The sequence below is a fragment of the Mobula birostris genome, chromosome 15 (genome assembly GCF_030028105.1).
Source record: "Mobula birostris isolate sMobBir1 chromosome 15, sMobBir1.hap1, whole genome shotgun sequence".
NCBI lineage: Eukaryota > Metazoa > Chordata > Chondrichthyes > Myliobatiformes > Myliobatidae > Mobula > Mobula birostris.
Window position 1 is genome coordinate 19607096 of NC_092384.1, and position 21469 is coordinate 19628564.

Sequence of the window (21469 nt, forward strand, 5' to 3'; positions counted from 1 at the left end):
AACTTGAACAGCTTTCTCAAAGAGCCTGCAGAGAATCAAATGAACCTCCTCGGGTGCTGTAAAGTGCTATGATTCTCTACCTACCTCATTTGCCTTGATGTGTTTTATGCAGGAATCTGGCTTATTCAGGATATCATCTAATGTCACCGGACCGGCCTTCAGCTCCATTGTGAAGGCCGTGCTGGGGATAGACTGCGTTTGAAAATGATGCACTAGAGCGTTTTTGAGACTGCCTCTTTCGTAACTGTGCAGAAACTTCCTGCATTTTACTTCCTCTGTGAATTTCAGCTGAAGTCCAAAAGCACTTCTGTAAACTTTCAGGATTTCATAACCTCCACTACCGCCAGTGGCATCTGCAAAGAGAATTGCAAAAGATAACTCTTTACACAAACTGCACATAGATTTGGTTTGCCTCCTAAAGTTGCATGCAAAGGGCTTGGAATTTGTAGCTGGACACACGATAAACTACAACTTCCAAGCTCTTTGAAATGAACAGATGCAATCCCATTTGCCATTTCTCAGTCAGTTCCCTCCATTTTGTTCTCCTTTGGGCTTCTAAAGGAAGTATTAATTTTTATTAGGTGAAACATTAATTGTAAGTCTCAACACCCTCTTGACCAAATCTAAAGTTTCTTTCCTTCACATTCTAAAAAAATTGGCACTAAGGTTTGTACCCGAGTAATTTTTGATTAGAAACTTAATTCCTGTACCTTAATTTTTTAAAATCTCCCATGCGGTATCTTATCCAAAGTATGTATATGTCATCTTATACTACATTGAGATTTATTTTCTTGCTGGTATTTACAGGAAAATTAATTACAGTAGAATTTATGAATAACTATTCATAAATAGTCTGACACACAACCAAATAAATAAATAAATAAATAATACCAAGATGATGAATGTTGAGTCCTTCAATGTGAGTCTGTAGGTTGTGGAAGAGTTCCAATTTCAAAGTAAACTTTATTATCAGAGTACATACATGTCACTACGTACAACCCTGAGATTCTTTTTCTTTGCAAATGGATTTATGCATGAACTGTAAACTGTAAACAAACTCTGTAAATGCAGATATAAATAAATAGCAATAAATAACAATACATTTTTTCTGGCAGACAGAGTGAAGGTGCTCGGCGAAGTGGTCTTCCAATCTACGTCTGGTCTCACCGATATACAGAAGGCCACACCGGGAACACCGGACACAGTAAACTGACCCCAACAGACTCACAGGTGAAGTGTCGCCTCACCTGAAAGGACTGTTTGGGGCCCTGAATGGTTGTGAGGGAGGAGGTGTAGGGGCAGGTGTAGCACTTGTTACACCTGCAAGAACTGCCAGGAGGGAGATCAGTGGGGAGGGACGAATGGACAAGGAAGTCGTGTAGGGAGTGATCCCTGCACTAAACAGAATGTGGGCGGAGAGGGAACGATGTGCTTGGTGGTGGGATCCCGATGGAGATGGTGGAGGTCTCAGAGAATTAGGTGCTGGGCGCGGAACTGGTGGGGTGGTAGGTGAGGACAAGAGGAACCCTATCCTTGATAGGGTGGTGGGAGGATGGGGTGAGAGCAGACGTGCGTGACATGGAAGAGATGTGGTTGAGAGCAGCATTGATGGTGGAGGACGGGAAGCCCCTTTCTTTGAAGAAGGAGGATATCTCCTTTGTTCTAGAATGAAAAGCCTCAGCCTGAGAGCAGATGCAGGGGAGATGGAGGAATTGAGAGAAGAGGACGGTTATTTTACAAGTAACAGGGTGGGAAGAGGTATAGTCCAGGTAGCTGTGGGTTTATTCCTTCAGCATTTTGTGTGTGTTGCTTAGATTTCCAGCATCTGCAGATTTTCTCTTGTTTGATCTCTGGAGCTTTGCTTTTTAGGCTGTGTCTGTATGCAGGTAGTAGGAGTACAGCCAAGTGATCTGACATGCTAAGATGCGGTCTTGGGAAGGAACGATACACACTCCTTATCGTACTGTAGCAGCGGTCTAGTGTGATGGGACCTCTGGTGCATGGTTACATGCAGGTGATTATCTTCAAACAGACCTGGTTAAAGTCGTCGACTATAATTTGAAATGAGTTGGGATGGGCTGTTTCTTGTTTACAGACAACATCATGCAGTTTCACGAGTGCTTGCTTATAATCACCCGCTGGTTCAGTGTTGCGGTGAGCGAAGTTATCCACGCCATCTCAGAAGCCTGATGGTTATAGGGTAATAACTGTTCCTGAACATGGTGACATGGGACTTGCGGCCCCTGTTCCTCCTATCCGATGGTAACAGCGAGAAGAGAACATGGCCGGGATGGTGGGGTCCTTGATGACGGGTGCTGCTCTCCTGTGGCAGTGCTCCTTGTAAATGTGCTCAGTGATGGGCAAGGGCTTTGCCTGTGACAGACTGGGCTCTATCCACTTCCTGCAGACTTTTCCATTCCTGGGCGAGGGCCTTCTAAATTATATCATTGCTGCTACTTTTTAATAGCACACCACAAGAAACAGGATTAGACCATCTGCCTTCTCATGCCTGCTCCACCACGTAACTAAACTTTTACCTCATCCCCATCGATGCACTGAGCCCTTATTCCTTAAATATCCAACCATGCATCATCTGACCTGAACACACTCAGTGACTGAGCCTCCATCAGTTGTTCTTTCTCCACTGATGCTGTCTGACCTTCTGACTATCTGCAGCAATTTGGTTTTGTTTTCCTCAACAAAAACAAAGGCATTTTCCTGCAATTCTTCCAGCTTGTCTCCCACCAATTGCAGTCAGCAGCTCCCTACCTGTATTCATTTCCTGTTTGGTCACATCCATTTCTGCAGAAAACTTTAAGAATCTCTCTTCCTCCCCAAATTTCTCCAGTCAAGATGGCGCCTGCATACAATGCTCCTTCGGTCGACATCTTCTGGATAAACCACAAAACTACTTATTTTGCTTCTTTTACATCTGCTTTTCATCCTCAATGTGTTTCTGGAACTGCTGAGGCCTGCGATTTCCAGTTAGGAGACCAACTGAGCATCCAGCGCTTTGCTGTCTCCGAGAAGATTCCAGGAAGCAGCGAGTGCAAACTCTGAGGCATAGAAGCTGCGAGATGGAGCATGAGCTGTTGTTTGACTCCATTTCGCCAACTGAACCTTCCACTGTTCATCGATTAAAACAACGAGGATGAGTGAAGCCTCGAGGCGAATGCGGAGGGGGAAATGTTGATGACCTTCTGATCACTGTGGGAAGGGGATGTCTGTGTTGCCTAATGCTGTGCCCAAAGTCTCTCTCTATTGATAATGCTGGTGAATGTTACCGAGGTTTCTGTGTATGAAGTTTGGACTATGGACTTTTTTTCAGTCTCATGGTTTATATAGTCTGTGTTTTCATCATTCTTTCTCATTGTTTGTTTGTGCAGGGGAGAGGAATTTGGGGATTGAGGATCTTGTGGCATTTTGTGGGGGGAGGGGGGATCTGAGAGTCGATGTTCTTGCATTCTTGTTAACATTTTGTGTGGGGGAGGGGGATTTGGAGATGAATGAATGAATGAATGAAATTTAATTTGGTCAGTACAAACATAACAAAAAGCATCATTTTCAACGATGATTTCATAGGACAAAATTACAACAAAAATGTTTTTGATATTTTGTTGCATTTCTTGTGGGGGGGGATACGAGTTTAGAGGCCAATGTCCTTGTTGCGTTTTGTTCGGGGGGGGTTGTTGATTGTTTTAGCATTTTTTTTATGTGGGGTTGGTGGGTTTGCTATTTCTCTTTGAACTGACTTCCACAGTGCTTCTTTGTTTCGTGGCCATCTGGAGAAGACGAATCTCAGAGTTGTATACTGCATAATAAATGAACCTTTGAACTATACTTCCTCTCCCTGCTATTCTTACAAGTGATGACATTGAGGTAGTTGACAGGGATAAATGCGATTGACTGTAAAATAAAAAATCTTCCAATAAGGTTGTCACGTTGTGAACATGAGGCTATAGCCAGAGCGAATGGATGGCCAATATGGAAGCCACTGACCATGTGCACAATTCGATACAGACTAGCTCAGTGACAACATGATGCTTAAAAGGTTCTTCACATGATTAGAGAGAGCAGAAATTTTTAAAGATTAATAAAGAATCTTGGTCACTGGACAAAGTATTTTACAACTTGCAAAGAGTAATCTGACCAAGAGCTCATAAGAGGTACTAGATTGTGTGATTATAGCTTGCTTCCCCTGAAGAGGGAGGGCTGATCAAGATTCACACTTTCAATTTATGCAAAACCAAACTCGAAATCCGGTGTGGTTTTTATCCTGGGAGAACAGTGAACTGCTGGTACAAGTTGCCTGTACGTGCTGAACCCAGGTGCCGATTTACTCCAACAGAGGCCAGGCCAGCATCTATTTCCAGCTAGAATCAAGATCAGCTTGTATAGAAGATGCACAATGTCATCTACGACAGGAACCATCTCTTACAGAAGGCCTGATTGCCTGAAGTAACTTTCCAGGCTTTATCTCCACATGGACAGTTTTTTTTACGTCATTTCTCCCAAAGGCCAACAAGCCGTTTTGGTGGTGTGGGAGTCTGCACAGTGAAGCACAGGATGCTTTTAATGGGGCAGGCTGGACCTTCTCCTCAATACAATTACTCACATCTTGTCAATCGCTAACACGTGTGATTTTGAAGAAAATTCCCGCTGCAATGAATATATCCACCTTTTAAAGAAAGTAAGACCTGTAAACTATCTCCCAACAACCTCTTTTCTCAAAATCTAAAAGCTGATTTGGAACACCAAACTTTAGACCACAGATCCTAAGACCATAAGACATAGAAGCAGAAATAGGCCATTTGGCCCATCAAGTATGTTCCACCATCCAATCATGGCTGACTGATTGTCCATCTTGACCTCACTCTCTGGCCTTCTTCCCATAACCTTTGACACCCTGACTATTCAAGAACCTATCAGCCTCTGCTTTAAATATACCCAACAACTTAGCCTCCACAGCCTTCTGTGGCAATAAATTCCACAAATTCACCATCCTCTGGCTAAAGAAATTCCTCCTTATCTCTGTTCTAAAGGGAAGTCCTTCTATTCTGAGGCTGTGCCCTCTCATTCTAGACTCACCCGCAGTAGGAAATATCCTCTCCACATCCACTTTATCTAGGTCTTTTAATATTTGACAGGTTTCAATGAGATCCCCACATCATTATTCTAAACTCCAGCGACTAGAGGCCCAGAGACAGCCGTCCAATGCTAAAACCTATTAACTGTAATATTCATTCACCTCCCCCCTCACCTCCATTCAGGCCCCAAACAGTCCATCCAGGTGAGGCAACACTTCACCTGTTGCTGACATCTACTGTTCTGCCAAGCACCTCAGCTCCAGCTGAAAAAAATGGAATTTCCCAGTGGTCAAAGATCTTAATTCCTATCCTCATTCCTGTTCTGACATGTCGGGCCATGGCCTCCTCTTCTGCCAAGATGAGGCCACACTCAGGTAGGAGGAGCAACATCTCAAATTCCATCTAGGGAGCCTCCAACCTGATGGCATGATTTTTCCTTCCAGTAATTTCTTTCCCTTCCCCATTCCCTCTTCTTCTACTCCCCAGTCTGGCCTCTTATCTCTTCCCCTCACCTGCCTTTCACATCCCACTGGTGCCCTTTCTTCCATGGTCCACTGTCATCTCCTATCAAATTCCTTCTTCTCCCGCCCTTTGGCTTTTCCAATTGTCATCTCCTAGCTTCTCCCTACATTCTTCCCCTCCCCTCCCCTTCTTATTCTGGCATCTTCTCCCATTCCTTTCCAGTCCTGATGAAGGGCATTGGCCTGAAATGTCGACTATTGATTCATTTCCATACATGCTGCCTGACCTGCTAAGTTCAGCCAGTACTTTTTGAGTTGAACTGTAATATTCTGATACTTTGTCTGCTTTAATAAATTACAATCAAAATGTTCCTTCGAGATGTATTAAAAACATGGACTGAAATAACTCTTGCTCTGTTTATTTCAGATATACAATTGGCTCTCAATAGCAAACACCTCACTACTGGAAAAAAAACTTAGATCACCTTGCAATGCATTTACATTAATCGGTATAAAAATCAAGGGTTCGAGTACAGGCACAAGAAAGCTGTAAATTACCTGCAAGAGATAGCTTCAGCGCTTTATAAATCTTTAGCTGCATCTGTGGATCTTGGTAGAGGTTTGACAGATCAACCTTGTCTGAATAGATGAAAAGAAACACACTGCCCACCCAGCATGGTGCCACGTGCTCCATCGTCGGTCACTGAAACAGTAAAAGTTCAGCAGTTATCCACATTGATGAGGCTGCCCTTGTGTAGGGATCACACAAAGACTGGGCCCGGCTGGGACCAGCGACATGGTAGGCAGACTAAATCAGCAACGGCTTGATTACAGTCATCACTATAGAAGCAGATAGCATCAAGCATCGTCACTACAAGTGCTGTTACGATACTCAGGCATGACTCTGAGGTTTGCCTACAATTAGTTATTTTTTTAAATTTAAAGATACAGCGAGCACGGAACTTGGCCTTCCAGCCCAACGAGCCCTACCCCCCCAGCGAGCCACCTATCTAACCCTAGGCAGTTTACAATGACCAATTAACCTAATAACCGGTACACCTTTGGACTGTGAGGGGAAACAGGAGCACCTGGAGAAAACCCACACGATCACAGCCGAACACACAAGCTGCTTACGGATGGCCCCAGAATTGAACTCTGAACTCTGCCACCCCAAACTGTAACAGCGTGGCGCTAACCACGACAGTACAGTGGCGCCAAAGGCGATGCCGTCAGCAATAGGCGCCTTGACAAAGTTCTTTCAAATCAACGAGCTATCTTAATGCAATGCTTGAAGGCTTGTCCCACCATCAAGGACAGATCCTATCCACTTAGAGATACAGCGTGGAATAACCCTTTCCAGCCCTTTGAGCCGCGCCACCCGACAGCCCACCAATTTAACCCTAGCCTAATTACGGGACAATCTACAATGACCAATTAACCTAATAACCAGTACGTCCTTGGATTGTGGGAGGAAACAGGAGCACCTGGAGAATTCCCCTGCACCCCCCCCCCAATCCCCCCACGCGCACGCGCACCAACTTTCTTACAGAGTACACCGGAATTGAACTCTGAACTCCAGCGCTCTGAGCTGTAATAGTGTAGCGCGAGCCGCTATGCTACCGTGGCACCCTACATTCCACTGTTATAAGACTACAGAATATGGACTTCTTGTACGATAAGATGGACTCAACCTCACAGGCTATACAGGCTATCTTTTCATGGCCTTGTCTGCCTGTACTTTTCTAGACAAGTAGAACACTATTTTCGCCATTTTCTTTCATGCTGCCACAATGCATGGAAGTGATGAAAAACATCTGTATGGATGGCAGGCCTAGCAAAGTTGTTCCATAGTACAGGCCCCTTGGCCCAAGATGTTGTGGCAACCTCTTAACCCTCTCTAATATGAATCTAACCCTCCCCTCCTACAAAATCCACCATTTTCCCATCATTCATGTGCCTATCTAGGAATTCCTAAATATTCCTAATGTATCTGCCTCTACCAACACCCTTGGCAGGCATTGCATGCACCCACTACTCTCTGTCTAAGTAATCTACCTCTGACATAACTTCCTCCAATTACCTTGAAGTTATGATACAATAATAATCCAATTCAATGTTCACTCAACCCTTCATTTCCTCCCCAAACACACCTGTGATATTCTCCATGTGAATCAGCAAAATGGCTGAGATTTCAGCATGCCAACAGCGCACAAGGGCAGGTTCAGGCATGTGCCTGGCTGCCTCCACATTAAATGGTTAAATGTAAAACAGAACTTGTGAATACTGGGCCACACAGGAAATGTAAATGATCAGTCTGAAAGATTGCTACTGCAATATCGCAGCTTGGTTAAACCCAGCCATGTATTTCTGTGACACAGTAAACAACCAAGTCTATGACCAAACCGTCAGGCAATTACATAAACACCAGACCAAGAACCTCAACAGAGTGCAAACCCCGCAGCTTATTGGAAGAATGATATTATCTGGTAAAAATCTGTGCACTTTAAATGCAATTAACTTTCAAGAGACAATAAAGCTACAGAATTAATTTTAATTTGAAACAAGAACCTTAACTACAGTGTGCACCATGAACTCTGTACTCAGCCTAAATCATATGGAACTATTGAACTACTGACCAAACAAGAGAGAATCTGCAGATGCTGCAAATCCAGAGCAACACACACAAACTGCTGGAGGAACGCAGCAGGCCAGGCAGCATCTATGGGAAAGTGTACAATCGACATTTCGGGCCAACACCCTGCTGTAGGACTGGAGAAATAAAGCGTAGGAGTAGATTTTAAAGGTGGGGGAAGGGGAGAGAGAAAAACACAAGATGATAGGTGAAACCTTAAGGGGAAGGGATGAAGTAAAGAGCTGGGAAGTTGATTGGTGACAGAGATACAGGGCTGGAGAAGGGGGAGTCTGATATAAGAGGACAGAAGGTCATGCAAGAAAGAAAAGAGGGGAAGAGCACCAGAGGGAGGCGATGGGCAGGCAAGGAGATACGGTGAGAGAGGGAAAAGGGGATGCGGAATGGTGAAGAAGAGGGCGGGGGGCATTACTGTAAGTTCGAGAAATCAATGTTCATGCCATCAGGTTGGAGGCTACCCAGATGGAATATAACATGTTGTTCCTCCAACCTAAGCATGGCCCCATCATGACAGTGAAGGAGGCCATGGAGAGACATATCAGAATGGGAATGGGAAGTGGAATTAAAATAGGTGGCCACTGGGAGATCCCGCTTTTTCTGGCGGATGGAGCATAGATGCTCGGCAAAGTGGTCTCCCAATCCATGTCATGTCTCACCAATGTACAGGAGGCCACACCGGGAGCACTGGACACAGTAGTTGACCCCAACAGACTCACAGGTGATGTGCCACCTCATCTGGAAGCACTGTTTGGGGCCCTGAATGGTAGTAAGGGAGGAGGTGTAGGGGCAGGTGTAGCACTTGTTCTGCTTGCAAGGATAAGTGCCAGGAGGGAGATCGGGGGAGGGACGAATGGACAAGGGAACAATCCCTGCAGAAAGCAAAAAGTCAGGTGGCGGAAGGGAAAGATGTGCTTGGTGGTGGGATCCTGTTGGAGATGGCAGACGTTTTCGAGAATTATGTACAGGGCATGAAGGCTGGTGGAGTGGTAGGTGAGGGCAAGAGGAACCCTATCTCTGGTAGGGTGGTGGGAGGATGGGGTAAGAGCAGATTCATGTAAAATGGAAGAGATGCAGTCGAGGGCAGCGTTGATGGTGGAGGAAGGGAAGCCCCTTTCTTTGAAGAAAGAGGCCATCTCCTTCATTCTGGAATGAAAAGCCTCATCCTGAGAGCAGATGCAGCAGAAACGGAGGAATTGAGAGAAGGGGACGGTGTTTTTACCAGTAACAGGGTGGGAAGAGGTATAGTCCAGGTAGCTGTGAGAGTCCGTGGGTTTGTAATAGATATCAGCAGATAAGCTGTCTCCAGAGATAAAAGACAGTACAGAGAGATCGAGAAAGGGAAGGGAGGTGTCAGGAATGGACCAGGTGAATGTGAGGGCAGGGTGGAAGTCTGAAGCAAAGTGAGAGAAGTCGAGGAGTTCAGCATGGGTTCAGGAAGCAGCACCAATGCAGTCATCGATGTAGCGTAGGAAAAGTGGGGGACGGACATCAGTGTAAGCTTGGAACATGGACTGTTCCACGTAGCTGACAAAAAGGCAGGCATAGCTGGGACCCATGCGAGTGCCCATGGCTACCCCTTTTGTTTGAAGGAAGTGGGAGGAGACAAAGGATAAATTATTTACAGTGAGGACAAGTTCCGCTAGGCGGAGGAGAGTGTTGGTGGAGAGGAACTAGTTGGGTCTGGTGTCCAGAAAGAAAAGGAGAGCTTTGAGGCCTTCCTAGTGGGGGATGGAGGTGTATAGGGACTGGACATCCATAGTAAAAATGAGATGATGGGGGCCAGGGAACCTGAAATCATTGAAAAGAGAGTGTGAAGGGTCATGGATGTAGCTAGGAAGGGACTGAACTGGGGAGATAAACAATTGGGGTAAGCCGATATGAGTTCAGTGGGGCAGGAACAAGCTGAAACAATGGGTCTCCCTGGACAAGTGGATTTGTGGATCTTGGGTAGGAGGTAGAAACGGGATGTGGGGGGTATGGGAACTATGAGGTTGGTGGCGGTGGATGGGAGATCCCCAGAGTCCATAAGGTTGGTGATGGTGTGGGAGACGATGGCCTGGTGTTCCTTAATGGGGTCCTGTTCGAGGGGTAAGTAAGATGAGATGTCTGAGAGTTGTCACTGGACCTCAGTCCGCCAGACTACTACAACACTCACTTTATCTGTGGGTTTGATGGTGAGGTAAGGATTAATGCGGAGGGAGTGGAGAACCACAGCCTTCGGAAGGAATTATTGTTCAATCAGATCATGGCTGATCTGCCACCCAACTCCACATACCCACTATACGCCCTTATTTCTCAGTCATTTTGATAGTCTTGCTCACTGAACCTAGGTTTCAAATTAACGACTGACCCAGCATCATTTATGTTCCAAATTTCTACTGTTCTTTGAGTGCTGCCCTCTGGGTTTGACCTGGAGGCTCCTCCGACTATGAAATTGAATGGGTTAGGAGAGCACAGAGGGAGGCTACAGGAGGCACAATGTCCATGCTGGCTCGTTTCATCTTCTCCTTCTGCAGGTCTGGACATTACTTGCCCTCAGGAATCTATGAAATCCCTTTTCAAAGCCTTGGTAGTTTTGTTTCCGGCATTTCCATAACTGCATAAAAAGTTCTGCCCTTACATTCCCCTTCCAAAGCTCTGGTGCTCTTCACTCTACTTGAGGGAAGTGAGGATGGAGAACAAGAAATACTTGCTAGAACCTTCTAAACCTCTTGACCTGCACCATCTGAGCCAGTCACGACTTTGTAGGCCTCTCCAACCTTCAGTTTTCTCTGTTCCGGGAACAACCTCGGCCTCACCACGCAGCTGAAATCTTTCTTCCCTCTCCAGGATCCAAGAGCGGCCACAAGAATCCAATGCAATTCTCCAGTTGTGGTCTAAGCAGCGTTTTATAAATATTCAACTTCACCAGCCTGCTTTCGGATACCCAGCAGCCAATGTATTTTTACCAATCAATCATAACATGAACAGTTCTTTCAGAGTAACAGAAGTTAAACAATCAGTTCCTGTTTAATAGTGTGGCAACCAGCCCACGTTTCTCCTTTGGTCACTGTCACACTCAACAGAGTTGTACAGCATAGAACAGGCCCTACAGACCACTCCCTCAATGTTGGCAATCATGCCTGCTCTCACCTCATCCCATCTGCCTACATTAATTCTTCTTCCCTCTTTCCTTCCTTCTACAAAACCTCCTCTGATGGCTCACTCCAGGTACCAACTACACTGTGTGTGAGAAATTTACTCTGTTAACTTCTCCGTATTAAAATTTCAGCTGTCTCTTACCTGCCCAGTATGCTGTTTCTCCACATCCTCTTGCAGCAGAGTACTAACCTCAATGTGATGCTGTCTGCAGATTTTGATATTTCACTTCACACGCCAAACTTCAAGTCATGAATGCGGATCAAAGAAAGGAAATGGCCCTGACGCACACCCCTGGGGAACCCGCAGACGACCATCCTCCATTCCGAAAAACAACTGTTTACCAGAGTACTCTGCTTTCTGCCTTCGAACCGATTTTTACTCAAGCTACAGCCAACCTCCCTATTTCATGGCTTCAGCTTTGCCAATTGGGCTGTAGGACTTTAGAAAAATGCCTTCTGAAAACCCATACATGTAGATATTAGCTAACTTAACCTTCCCCAAATGCCTAGTAATTCTTTCCCCCCACATAATTTGTGAAAGCTTCCCCAGCACAGAGGGTAAACTGGCTGGCTTATGGCTGTTAGACAAGTCCTTGCACTCCATTTTGAACATAATCCTCGAGTACAAGGGTTTTTATATCATGGACCAACACCATTAAGGAAAAGGCCTATGTCCCAGGTGGGGAACTCCTACTCCAGTACCTCCCTGACAACTGGAAGATGAAGGCAAATTCTCTTGCATTCAGTACCCACACTTCCCTCAGCAACCTGGGATGCATCAGCTCCAATCAGGTAACTAATTAAACCGACCTATAATATCCTCCTCATCAATTTTCACTTCATCTAGCATTTCTCCTTCCAAGATAATAGCAGCCATTTCCGGGTGAAGCCCAGCACAAAGCTATTTAAATGTAAGCTCTCTGGCAAAGAGCACGGTGAGCCAGGCAATCCGGAGTGGAGATCGGATACAGAATGCTGTTGGCACACACGAAGCAGCCGTGCACACAGATGAAGCACAGCCATCTGTAAGCATTGTGCCCTTACACAGGTTTGGTCTCATCTCTCACCCCAGCCCTTTTACCAGATGCCACTTCAATGCATGTCGGGCACTCTTTGGAATCAGCTTTATTATCACTGACATGTCATGAAATCTGTTGTTTAGTGGCAGCGGTGCAGTGCAAGACATTAATGATAAGTTATGGTGATGACATCGACTCAGGCCTGAGAGGCCAGCGCTGGGCATTTTCATGCCTTTCAATGTGCCGATCGGAAGGCTGTGTGGGGCGCCACTCCTCGCACAGACATTTCACAGTATTATTTTACGAGGCCGAGTTGCGGGCTCAACATCAACCCGGCACGGATGGAAAGCGCGCTCTGGGGAGGTCTGTCACTGGATCGAACTCGGGAATCTCTGTTCTCGAGCACGGCGCTGATCTCACTGCGCCACCAGCCGACCAAATGAATAGTGCAAAAGACAAGTTTGTGGTGCTCATGGACCGCTCAGATATCCGATGGTGGAAGGGAAGAATCTGTTCTTAAATCATTGAGTATGGGTCTCCTCCCCGGTGGCAGTATCATGAAGAGTGCATGTCCCGGATGGTGAATCTTCAATGATGGATGGCACCTTCTTGAGACACGGCCACTTGAAGCTGTCCTCAGTGTCGGTGAGGGCTGGGCTGATAGAACCGGCCGAGTCTACAATACTCTGTCCTCAGTGGCGGTGAGGGCTGGGCTGATAGAACCGGCCGAGTCTACAATACTCTGTCCTCAGTGGCGGTGAGGGCTGGGCTGATAGAACCGGCCGAGTCTACAATACTCTGTCCTCAGTGGCGGTGAGGGCTGGGCTGATAGAACCGGCCGAGTCTACAATACTCCGTCCTCAGTGGCGGTGAGGGCTGGACTGATAGAACCGGCCGAGTCCACAATACTCTGTCCTCAGTGGCGGTAAGGGCTGGGCTGATAGAACCGGCCGAGTCTACAATACTCTGTCCTCAGTGGCGGTGAGGGCTGGGCTGATAGAACCGGCCGAGTCTACAATACTCTGCAACCACCTTGCTATCATGTGCACTGGCGGCAGAGATGCAACCAGTCGGAATGCTCTCCACCGTACATAAGACACAGGAGCAGAATTAGTCCATTCGGCCCATCGAGTCTGCTCCGCCATTTAATCATGGCTGATCCTTTTTTCCCTCCCCAACCCCAATCCTCAGCCGTCCCCCTGTAACTTTTGATGCCGTGTCAAATCAAGAACCTAACAGTCTCTGCCTTAAATACACCCAACGACCCAGCCTCCACAGCTGTCTGTGGAAACAAATTCACCACCCTCTGGCTAAAGAAATTTCTCCACATCTTTGTTTTAAACAGACGCCCCTATATCCTGAGGTTGTGCCCTCTTGTCCTCGACCCCCTTTCCACATCTACTCTGTCTAGGCCTTTCAGCATTCGAAAAGTTTCAATGAGATTTCCCCTCATCCTTCTGAACTCCAGTGCATACAGACCCAGAGCAATCAAATGTTCCTCATATGATAACCCTTTCATTCCCGGAATCATTCTTGTGAACCTCCTCTGAACCCTCTCCAAAGCCAGCACATCATTTCGTAGATGAAAAGCCCAAAACTGTTCACATACTCAAGGTGAGGCCTCACCAGTGCCTTATAAAGCCTTAGCATCTGGGGAAGGTGGGACCTGTATAGATTGGATGGGTTGCACCTGAACTCGAGGAGGAGCAATATCCTTGCAGCTAGGTTTGCTAGCATGGTTCGGGAGGGTTTAAACTAATTTGCGAGGGGGATGGGACCCAGAGCGATAGAGCAGTGAAAGAAATGCATGGAGTAAAGCCAGATCTAACATACAGAGAGGCTTTGAGGAAAGAGAAGCAGAATAAACAGTGTAAAGACAGTAAGGTAGAAGGGCTGAAATGTGTGTACTTCACTGCAAGAAGCATCAGGAACAAAGGTGATGAACTGAGAGCTTGGATACATACATGGAATTATGATGTAGTGGCCATTACAGAGATTTGGCAGGCCCCAGGGCAGGAATGGATTCTCAATATTCCTGGGTTTCAGTGCTTTAAAAAGGATAGAGAGGGTGGAAAAAGGGGAGGAAGGGTGGCATTACTGGTCAGGGATACTATTACAGCTACAGAAAGGGTGGGTAATGTAGTAGGATCCTCTTTTGAGTCAGTACGGGTGGAAGTCAGGAACAGGAAGGGAGCAGGTACTCTATTGGGGGTATTCTATAGGCCCCCTGGTAGCAGCAGAGATACAGAGGAGCAGATTGGGAAGCAGATTTTGGAAAGGTGCAAAAATAACAGGGTTGTTATCATAGGTGACTTTAACTTCCCTAATATTGATTGGCACCTGATTAGTTCCAAGGGTTTAGATGGGGCAGAGTTTGTTAAGTGTGTCCAGGACGGATACCTGTCACAGCACGTGGACAGGCCGACAAGAGGGAATGCCATATCACCGCTCCCTGGACTTCAGCATTATCAGGGTAAAGGATAGAATCAGAGAGGATAGGAAAATTTTTAATTGGGGAAGGGCAAATTATGAGGCTATAAGGCTAGAACTTGCAGGTGTGAATTGGGATGATGTTTTTGCAGGGAAATGTATTATGGGTATGTGGTCGATGTTTAAAGATCTCTTGCAGGATGTTAGGGATAAATTTGTCCCGGTGAGGAAGATAAAGAATGGTAGGGTAAAGGAACCATGGGTGACAAATGAGGTGGGAAATCTAGTCAGGTGGAAGAAGGCAGCATACATGAGGTTTAGGAAGCATGGATCAGATGGGTCTATTGAGGAATATAGGGAAGCAAGAAAGGAGCTTAAGAAGGGGCTGAGAAAGCCTTGGCGAGTAGGGTAAAGGAAAACCCCAAGGCATTCTTCAATTATGTGAAGAAAAAAAGGATGACAGGAGTGAAGGTAGGACCGATTGGAGATAAAGGTGGGAAGATGTGCCTGGAGGCAGTGGAAGTGAGTGAGGTCCTCAATGAATACTTCTCTTCGGTATTCACCAATGAGGGGGAACTTGATGACGGTGAGGACAATACGAGTGAGGTTGATGTTCTGGAGCATGTTGATATTAAGGGAGAGGAGGTGTTGGAGTTGTTAAAATACATTAGGATGGATAAGTCCCCAGAGCCTGATGGAATATTCCCCAGGCTGCTCCACGAGGCGAGGGAGGAGATTGCTGAGCCTCTGGCTAGGATCTTTATGTCCTCGTTGTCCACGGGAATGGTACCGGAGGATTGGAGGGAGGTGAATGTTGTCCCCTTGTTCAAAAAAGGTAGTAGGGATAGTCCGGGTAATTATAGACCAGTGAGCCCTACGTCTGTGGTGGGAAAGATGTTGGAAAAGATTCTTAGAGATAGGATCTCTGGGCATTTAGAGAATCATGGTCTGATCAGGGACAGTCAGCATGGCTTTGTGAAGGGCAGATCGTGTCTAACAAGCCTGATAGAGTTCTTTGAGGAGGTGACCAGGCATATAGATGAGGGTAGTGCAGTGGATGTGATCTATATGGATTTTAGTAAGGCATTTGACAAGGCTCCACACAGTAGGCTTATTCAGAAAGTCAGAAGGCATGGGATCCAGGGAAGTTTGGCCAGGTAGATTCAGAATTGGCTTGCCTGCAGAAGGCAGAGGGTCATGGTGGAGGGAGTACATTCAGATTGGAGGATTGTGACTAGTGGTGTCCCACAAGGATCTGTCTGGGACCTCTACTTTTCGTGATTTTTATTAACGACCTGGATGTAGGGGTAGAAGGGTAGGTTGGCAAGTTTGCAGACGACACAAAGGTTGGTGGTGTTGTAGATAGTGTAGATTGTCTAAGATTGCAGAGAGACATTGATAGGATGCAAAAGTGGGCTGAGAAGTGGCAGATGGAGTTCAACTCAGAGAAGTGTGAATGGGACACTTTGGAAGGACAAACTCCAAGGCAGAGTACAAAATAAATGGCAGGATACTTGGTAGTGTGGAGGAGCAGAGGGATCTGGGGGTACATGTCCACAGATCCCTGAAAGTTGCCTCACAGGTGAATAGGGTGGTTAAGAAAGCTTATGGGGTGTTAGCTTTCATACATCGAGGGATAGAGTTTAAGAGTCGCGATGTAATGATGCAGCTCTATAAAACTCTGGTTAGGCCATACTTGGAGTACTGTCTCCAGTTCTAGTCGCCTCAATATAGGAAGGATGTGGAAGCATTGGAAAGGGCACAGAGGAGATTTACCAGGATGCTGCCTGGTTTAGAGAGTATGCATTATGATCAGAGATTAAGGGAGCTAGGGCTTTACTCTTTGGAGAGAAGGAGGATGAGAGGAGACATGATAGAGGTGTACAAGATAATAAGAGGAATAGATAGAGTGGATAGCCAGCGCCTCTTCCCCAGGGCACCACTGCTCAATACAAGAGGACATGGCTTTAAGGTAAGGGGTGGGAAGTTCAAGGGTGATATTAGAGGAAGGTTCTTTACTCGGAGAGTGGTTGGTGGGTGCATGGAATGCACTGACTGAGTCAGTGGTGGAGGAGACACACTAGTGAAGTTTAAGAGACTACTAGACAGGTATATGGAAGAATTTAAGGTGGGGGCTTATAAGGGAGGCAGGGTTTGAGGGTCGGCACAACATTGTGGGCCGAAGGGCCTGTACTGTGCTGTACTATTCTATGTTCTATGTTCTATCACATCCCTGCTCTTGTATTCAAGACCTCTTGAAATGAATGGTAACATCTGTAGAAATTTGACAGGGTTTATATTAACTGCACTCCTTTCACCTTCTCTTCTTACCCATCTCATCTACCTTCTCAAATTATTACATTTAGCCTTCTCGAGTGAAGCATTCACCATTTGAGTTCTCTTTCCTGTGTCAACCACACAGCTCTGGCTACAGTACCCTTACGTTGTGTTTGAAATATCCCCTGAAACAGTTTAATTGTTCCCTCATGGAGTTACCTGTCAATTTTTACTGCCGCTCTACCTGGAACAGATCTTCCCTCTTCCCATTGCAAGTTCTTCTTCAGCTTATACCTTGCACTTCTCCATAACCACAATCGAATGCCCCCTACACCTGGGTCTCAGGGGATCTTTACACTCGCTCTGGATCACCCAGCCTTACAGCTGGACAGGCATCAATAGCAGCCCACTGCACAACACAGCTAACTAGAAAAGCTCCCTGACACCTTCCCGAGAGACACAGCTCCAGTACTTGCATTATACCCTCTTATCGTTAACTCACTATTCAGCCAAATATACTTCTATCTACTCTCTCAATTCCCTTCAATACCATGAAAACTTCAATTAAATCCTCCTCATTTAGGGAAAAGAAGACTGCTATCTCTAACCAAAATTAGATTCTTAGCTTCATTCTGGCAAATCTATAGAGTCATAGAACAATACAGCCCAGAAACAGGCCCTTTGGCCCATCTAGTGAATGGTGACCTGATATTCTGCCTAGTCACATCGACCAGCACCCAACCATATCCCTGGAAACACTTCCCCTCCAAACTTCTCTTAGTTACAATTGAACCATCATCTACCATTTCGGCCAGCAGCTTGTTCCACAGTAGCACCACACTCCGAGTGAAGAAGTTTCTTCCCAGATTCCCCTTAAATGCTGCGACCTTTAGTTACAGTATCACCCAACCTGAGACAAAACAGCCTGCATGCATTCGCCTTATCTGTACCCCTCATACTAAGAACTAAGTCATAGGCTATTCAGCCCATGGTGTCTGTCCCGTCATTTGATCATGTCTGATTTAATTTCCCTTTCAACTCATTCTCCTGCTTTCTACCCTTGACCTTTGACACCCTAATTAAGAACCTATCAACATACCCAATGACTAAGCCTCCATAGCCGTCTCTGGTAATTAATTCCACAGATTCATCACCCTCTGACTAAAGAAATTCCTAAAAGTGCGTCTGTCTATTCTGAGGCTGTGCCCTCTGGTCCTAGACTCCCACATCCTCTGCAGGTCCACTCTATCTCGGCCTTTCGATATTTCAATGAGATCTAATATAGTTCGAACGAACGGCCCTGCATTCCAAGTAACCCTACACTAAGCCTTTCGACATGATGGCTTATGTTAGGTCAGGCCTGCCACTGCTGCTCGTTATCAGGAAACCATATGGTGTGTGGAAAGTGAAGTTGCTATCCATGTGGAATTAGTGCCCTGAAGTGAAAGGCTTGCTAAAACAAACACTCAACACTTGCAACAGGATAACAACGAGCAGCAAAGAGTTCAACAAATTAAAACCCACCTGCATTGTCTCACCAAACCCTGTGTCAGTCACACAGTGCAGTTTTCACAAATACGCAAGTGCCGGCAGTTTCCAGCGGCAGTCTCAAATCTCCCGTCAGTGTGCAATGTTTGCACAGGCCCTTCCTGCTCTGGGTATATCCGGTAACGGAATGGAGCAAACTTCCTGCAGACAATGTTCTTTCCACCTTTTCAACAATTCCCAGTTACAGCGAGCACGCCAACTATAATTCCCACTCCCTCTTCAAACACTAGGGCACATTCATTACATTTAAGACACAAGGCTCCCTTATTCTTGGCCTTTTCTCAGTGGTGTATAATTAATTTCCAGCTTCCTCAGTTTGGAGCGTAATGCTGACAGGCCAGCTGAGGTCAAGAACATGTAAACGGCACTAGACAAACCGCTCGGTTTAACTTTATTTGCCATGTGCTGTACATTTATGTGTACTGGGTATTTGCTGCAGTGTGTTGGTCAGGACGCAACATGCAACAAAAACAACAGTCAGCAATTATAAAGAATAAGTTTGAAACTAAAGGACAGGTATGGAATAATATGTGCATAAAATTACAAACAGCATTACAAAAAGTCGTTTAAAATGTTTACAGTGCAGGATAGTGACAGGGGTCATAGATAGAGGGGGGTGGGGGGCTAACTAGAATGATTGATCAGATTAACTGGCTGGGGAAGAAACTTTTACGATAGTGTGATGTTTTTGTTTTAATAGCGCTATTGTGCTTTCCAGAAGGAGCGACTAGGAAAGACTGTTTGCAGGGTGGGTACTATCCACAATAACTTTTCCTGTCCACCTCTTTGTCCTGGACACAGACAAGTCCAGCAGTGGTGGTAGACGCAGCTAATGACCTTTTCAGCTGACCTGACAGTTCATTGTAGTTTTCGTACATTGTGAGTGGATGGTGCACCAAACCAGACAACACTGGCTGATGTGAGGATGCTCTCTATGATGGCAGTGTAGAATTGCACCAGTGTGTTCTGACGAGGATAGAGTTTTACCAACTGCCACAAGTAACACATCCTCTGCCAGGCTGTTTGGTTAATGAAGGAGATACGTTTCTCTCACATGCAGTCCTGTGAAATAATGATGCCCAGGAAGCTGAAAGTTGAAATGATGCTAACTGCAGAGTTATTGACGATGAGTGGGTGGAGAGGAGACACATTTCTCCTTAAGTCGATATGCTTCTCCACTGTGTTGAGGGCACTGAGCTCCAAGTTGCTGTGACTGCACCAGGACAAGAGCTTTCCTACTTCCTGGTGGTACTTGGATTCGTCACCTCTGGTGATTAGCCAAATGGCAGCGGTGTTGTTCGCAAACTTTGTCCGGTTTAACAGCTAGATCACTGGAGACACAGTCACTGGTGTATAGAGAAAATAGGAGAGAGGAGGAAACACACCACTGCAGACTGCGCAGGGCAGGATGTGGAGATGTGCTTGCCTGGTCTCACATACCGTCCCCTACCAGATCATGATCCACCTGCCGATCAGACCTTGTACATTAGGGTTGGAGAGTGTCTCTTGCAGAAACTCAGGGATGATGGCATTGAAGGCTGAAATGAAGTTAACAAAGAGAATCCTTACATATATGCCAGGGGAGCTGAGGTGCTGCACTGTGAAGACTAGATCAATGTCTATTGCATCATCTACAGATCTGTCAGCTCTGTAGGCTAACTGCAGTGCACCTAGAAAATTTTGAGTTATGGATTTGAGAAATGACATGAACAGCCTTTCAAAAGTCTTCATTATGTCTGATGTGCGTACATCTGGCCTGTAGCCATTGAATCAAGTGATCTTTGATTGTTTTTGAGAGGGCTGGAATAACAGCAGATTTCCTGAAACATGCTTTAAGGGTTGAGCTCAGCTCGACTGGGGAAACATCGAGTTTGAGTAAGTTTGTCCAGGCTGACTTCAGGCAGCATGTCAGTCAGCAACTTCCCTGACTCATAAGAACATAAGAAATAGGAGCAGGAGTCGGCCATCTGGTCCATTGAGTCTGCTCCACTATTCAATAGGATCATTGCTGATCTGACCATGGACTCATCTCCACCTACCTGCTTTTTCCACATAACACTTAATTCCCCTACTATGTAAAAATCTATCCAAGCTTGTCTTAAATATATTTACTGAGTGCTTCATTGGGCAGAGAATTCCACAGATTCACCGCCCTCTGGGAAAAGCAGTTCCTCCTCATCTCCGTCCTAAGGTAGAACGGTAATACAGTACTTAAGGCGTGGGGGAATTCAAATCAACATTCATCAAAATCACCAGAGCTGCTTCTGGAGGCTGACAGCAGGATTGCTTTTCCCACCCACAATACACTTCGATCTGGTTCCTTTCAGAATATCACAACTACGTAGTGTAGCAACTGGCCTGGTGCTGTTAAAGAGCCAGCGACCCAGGTTCATGTGCTGCCACTGTCTGTAAGGAGCTTGCACGCTCTCCCCGTGACCACGTGGGTTTCCTCCGGGTGCTCTGGTTTCCTCCCACATTACAAAGGTGTGTAGGTCAGTGGGTCAATTGGCCACATGGGTCCAACTGGGCGGTGTGGTTCATTGGCCGGAAGGGCCGGTTACTGTGCTGTATCACAAATTTTAAAAAACTGGGTGCCTGCAGTTGTCAGCTTTGCAAAGGAAACTGTGTATGTACGTGAACTCCAACTGGGTAACACTGCGGAAAGTGTAACTTATAAGCAACCTGCCATGGGACTGTATATTTTCTTCCTAATCCTAAGTTCTTCTGTGCTCTTGGCCCTTAACTGCTCAATCCTCAAAGATGTTGCTCTCAGTCACTTATGTTTAAGTTTCCTTCACATCACTTTTGGCTACCAAGCCATCAGCATGTCTCTTCTCCTTTATGATATTCCTTAATG

At 46.0% G+C, this 21469-nt stretch overlaps 1 protein-coding gene across 3 annotated transcripts in view; it reads right to left on the bottom strand.

The window, feature by feature from the left end:
* The window catches only part of tradd (tnfrsf1a-associated via death domain), a 59679-nt gene that overhangs the window by 26652 nt on the left and 11558 nt on the right, over window positions 1–21469 (bottom strand). The window contains exons 1-3 of one of the 3 annotated variants that reach the window (XM_072279403.1): window positions 18589–18699; window positions 6107–6251; window positions 85–353 (exon numbers count right to left, since the gene is read on the bottom strand). In XM_072279403.1, the coding sequence (XP_072135504.1) occupies window positions 85–353; window positions 6107–6242 (405 nt within the window). In that variant the 5' untranslated portion in view covers window positions 6243–6251; window positions 18589–18699. Of the gene's footprint in view, window positions 1–84; window positions 354–6106; window positions 6252–11480; window positions 11542–18588; window positions 18700–21469 lie in introns of those variants that run through there. The other 2 variants (XM_072279404.1, XM_072279402.1) reach the window with 2 other exon arrangements.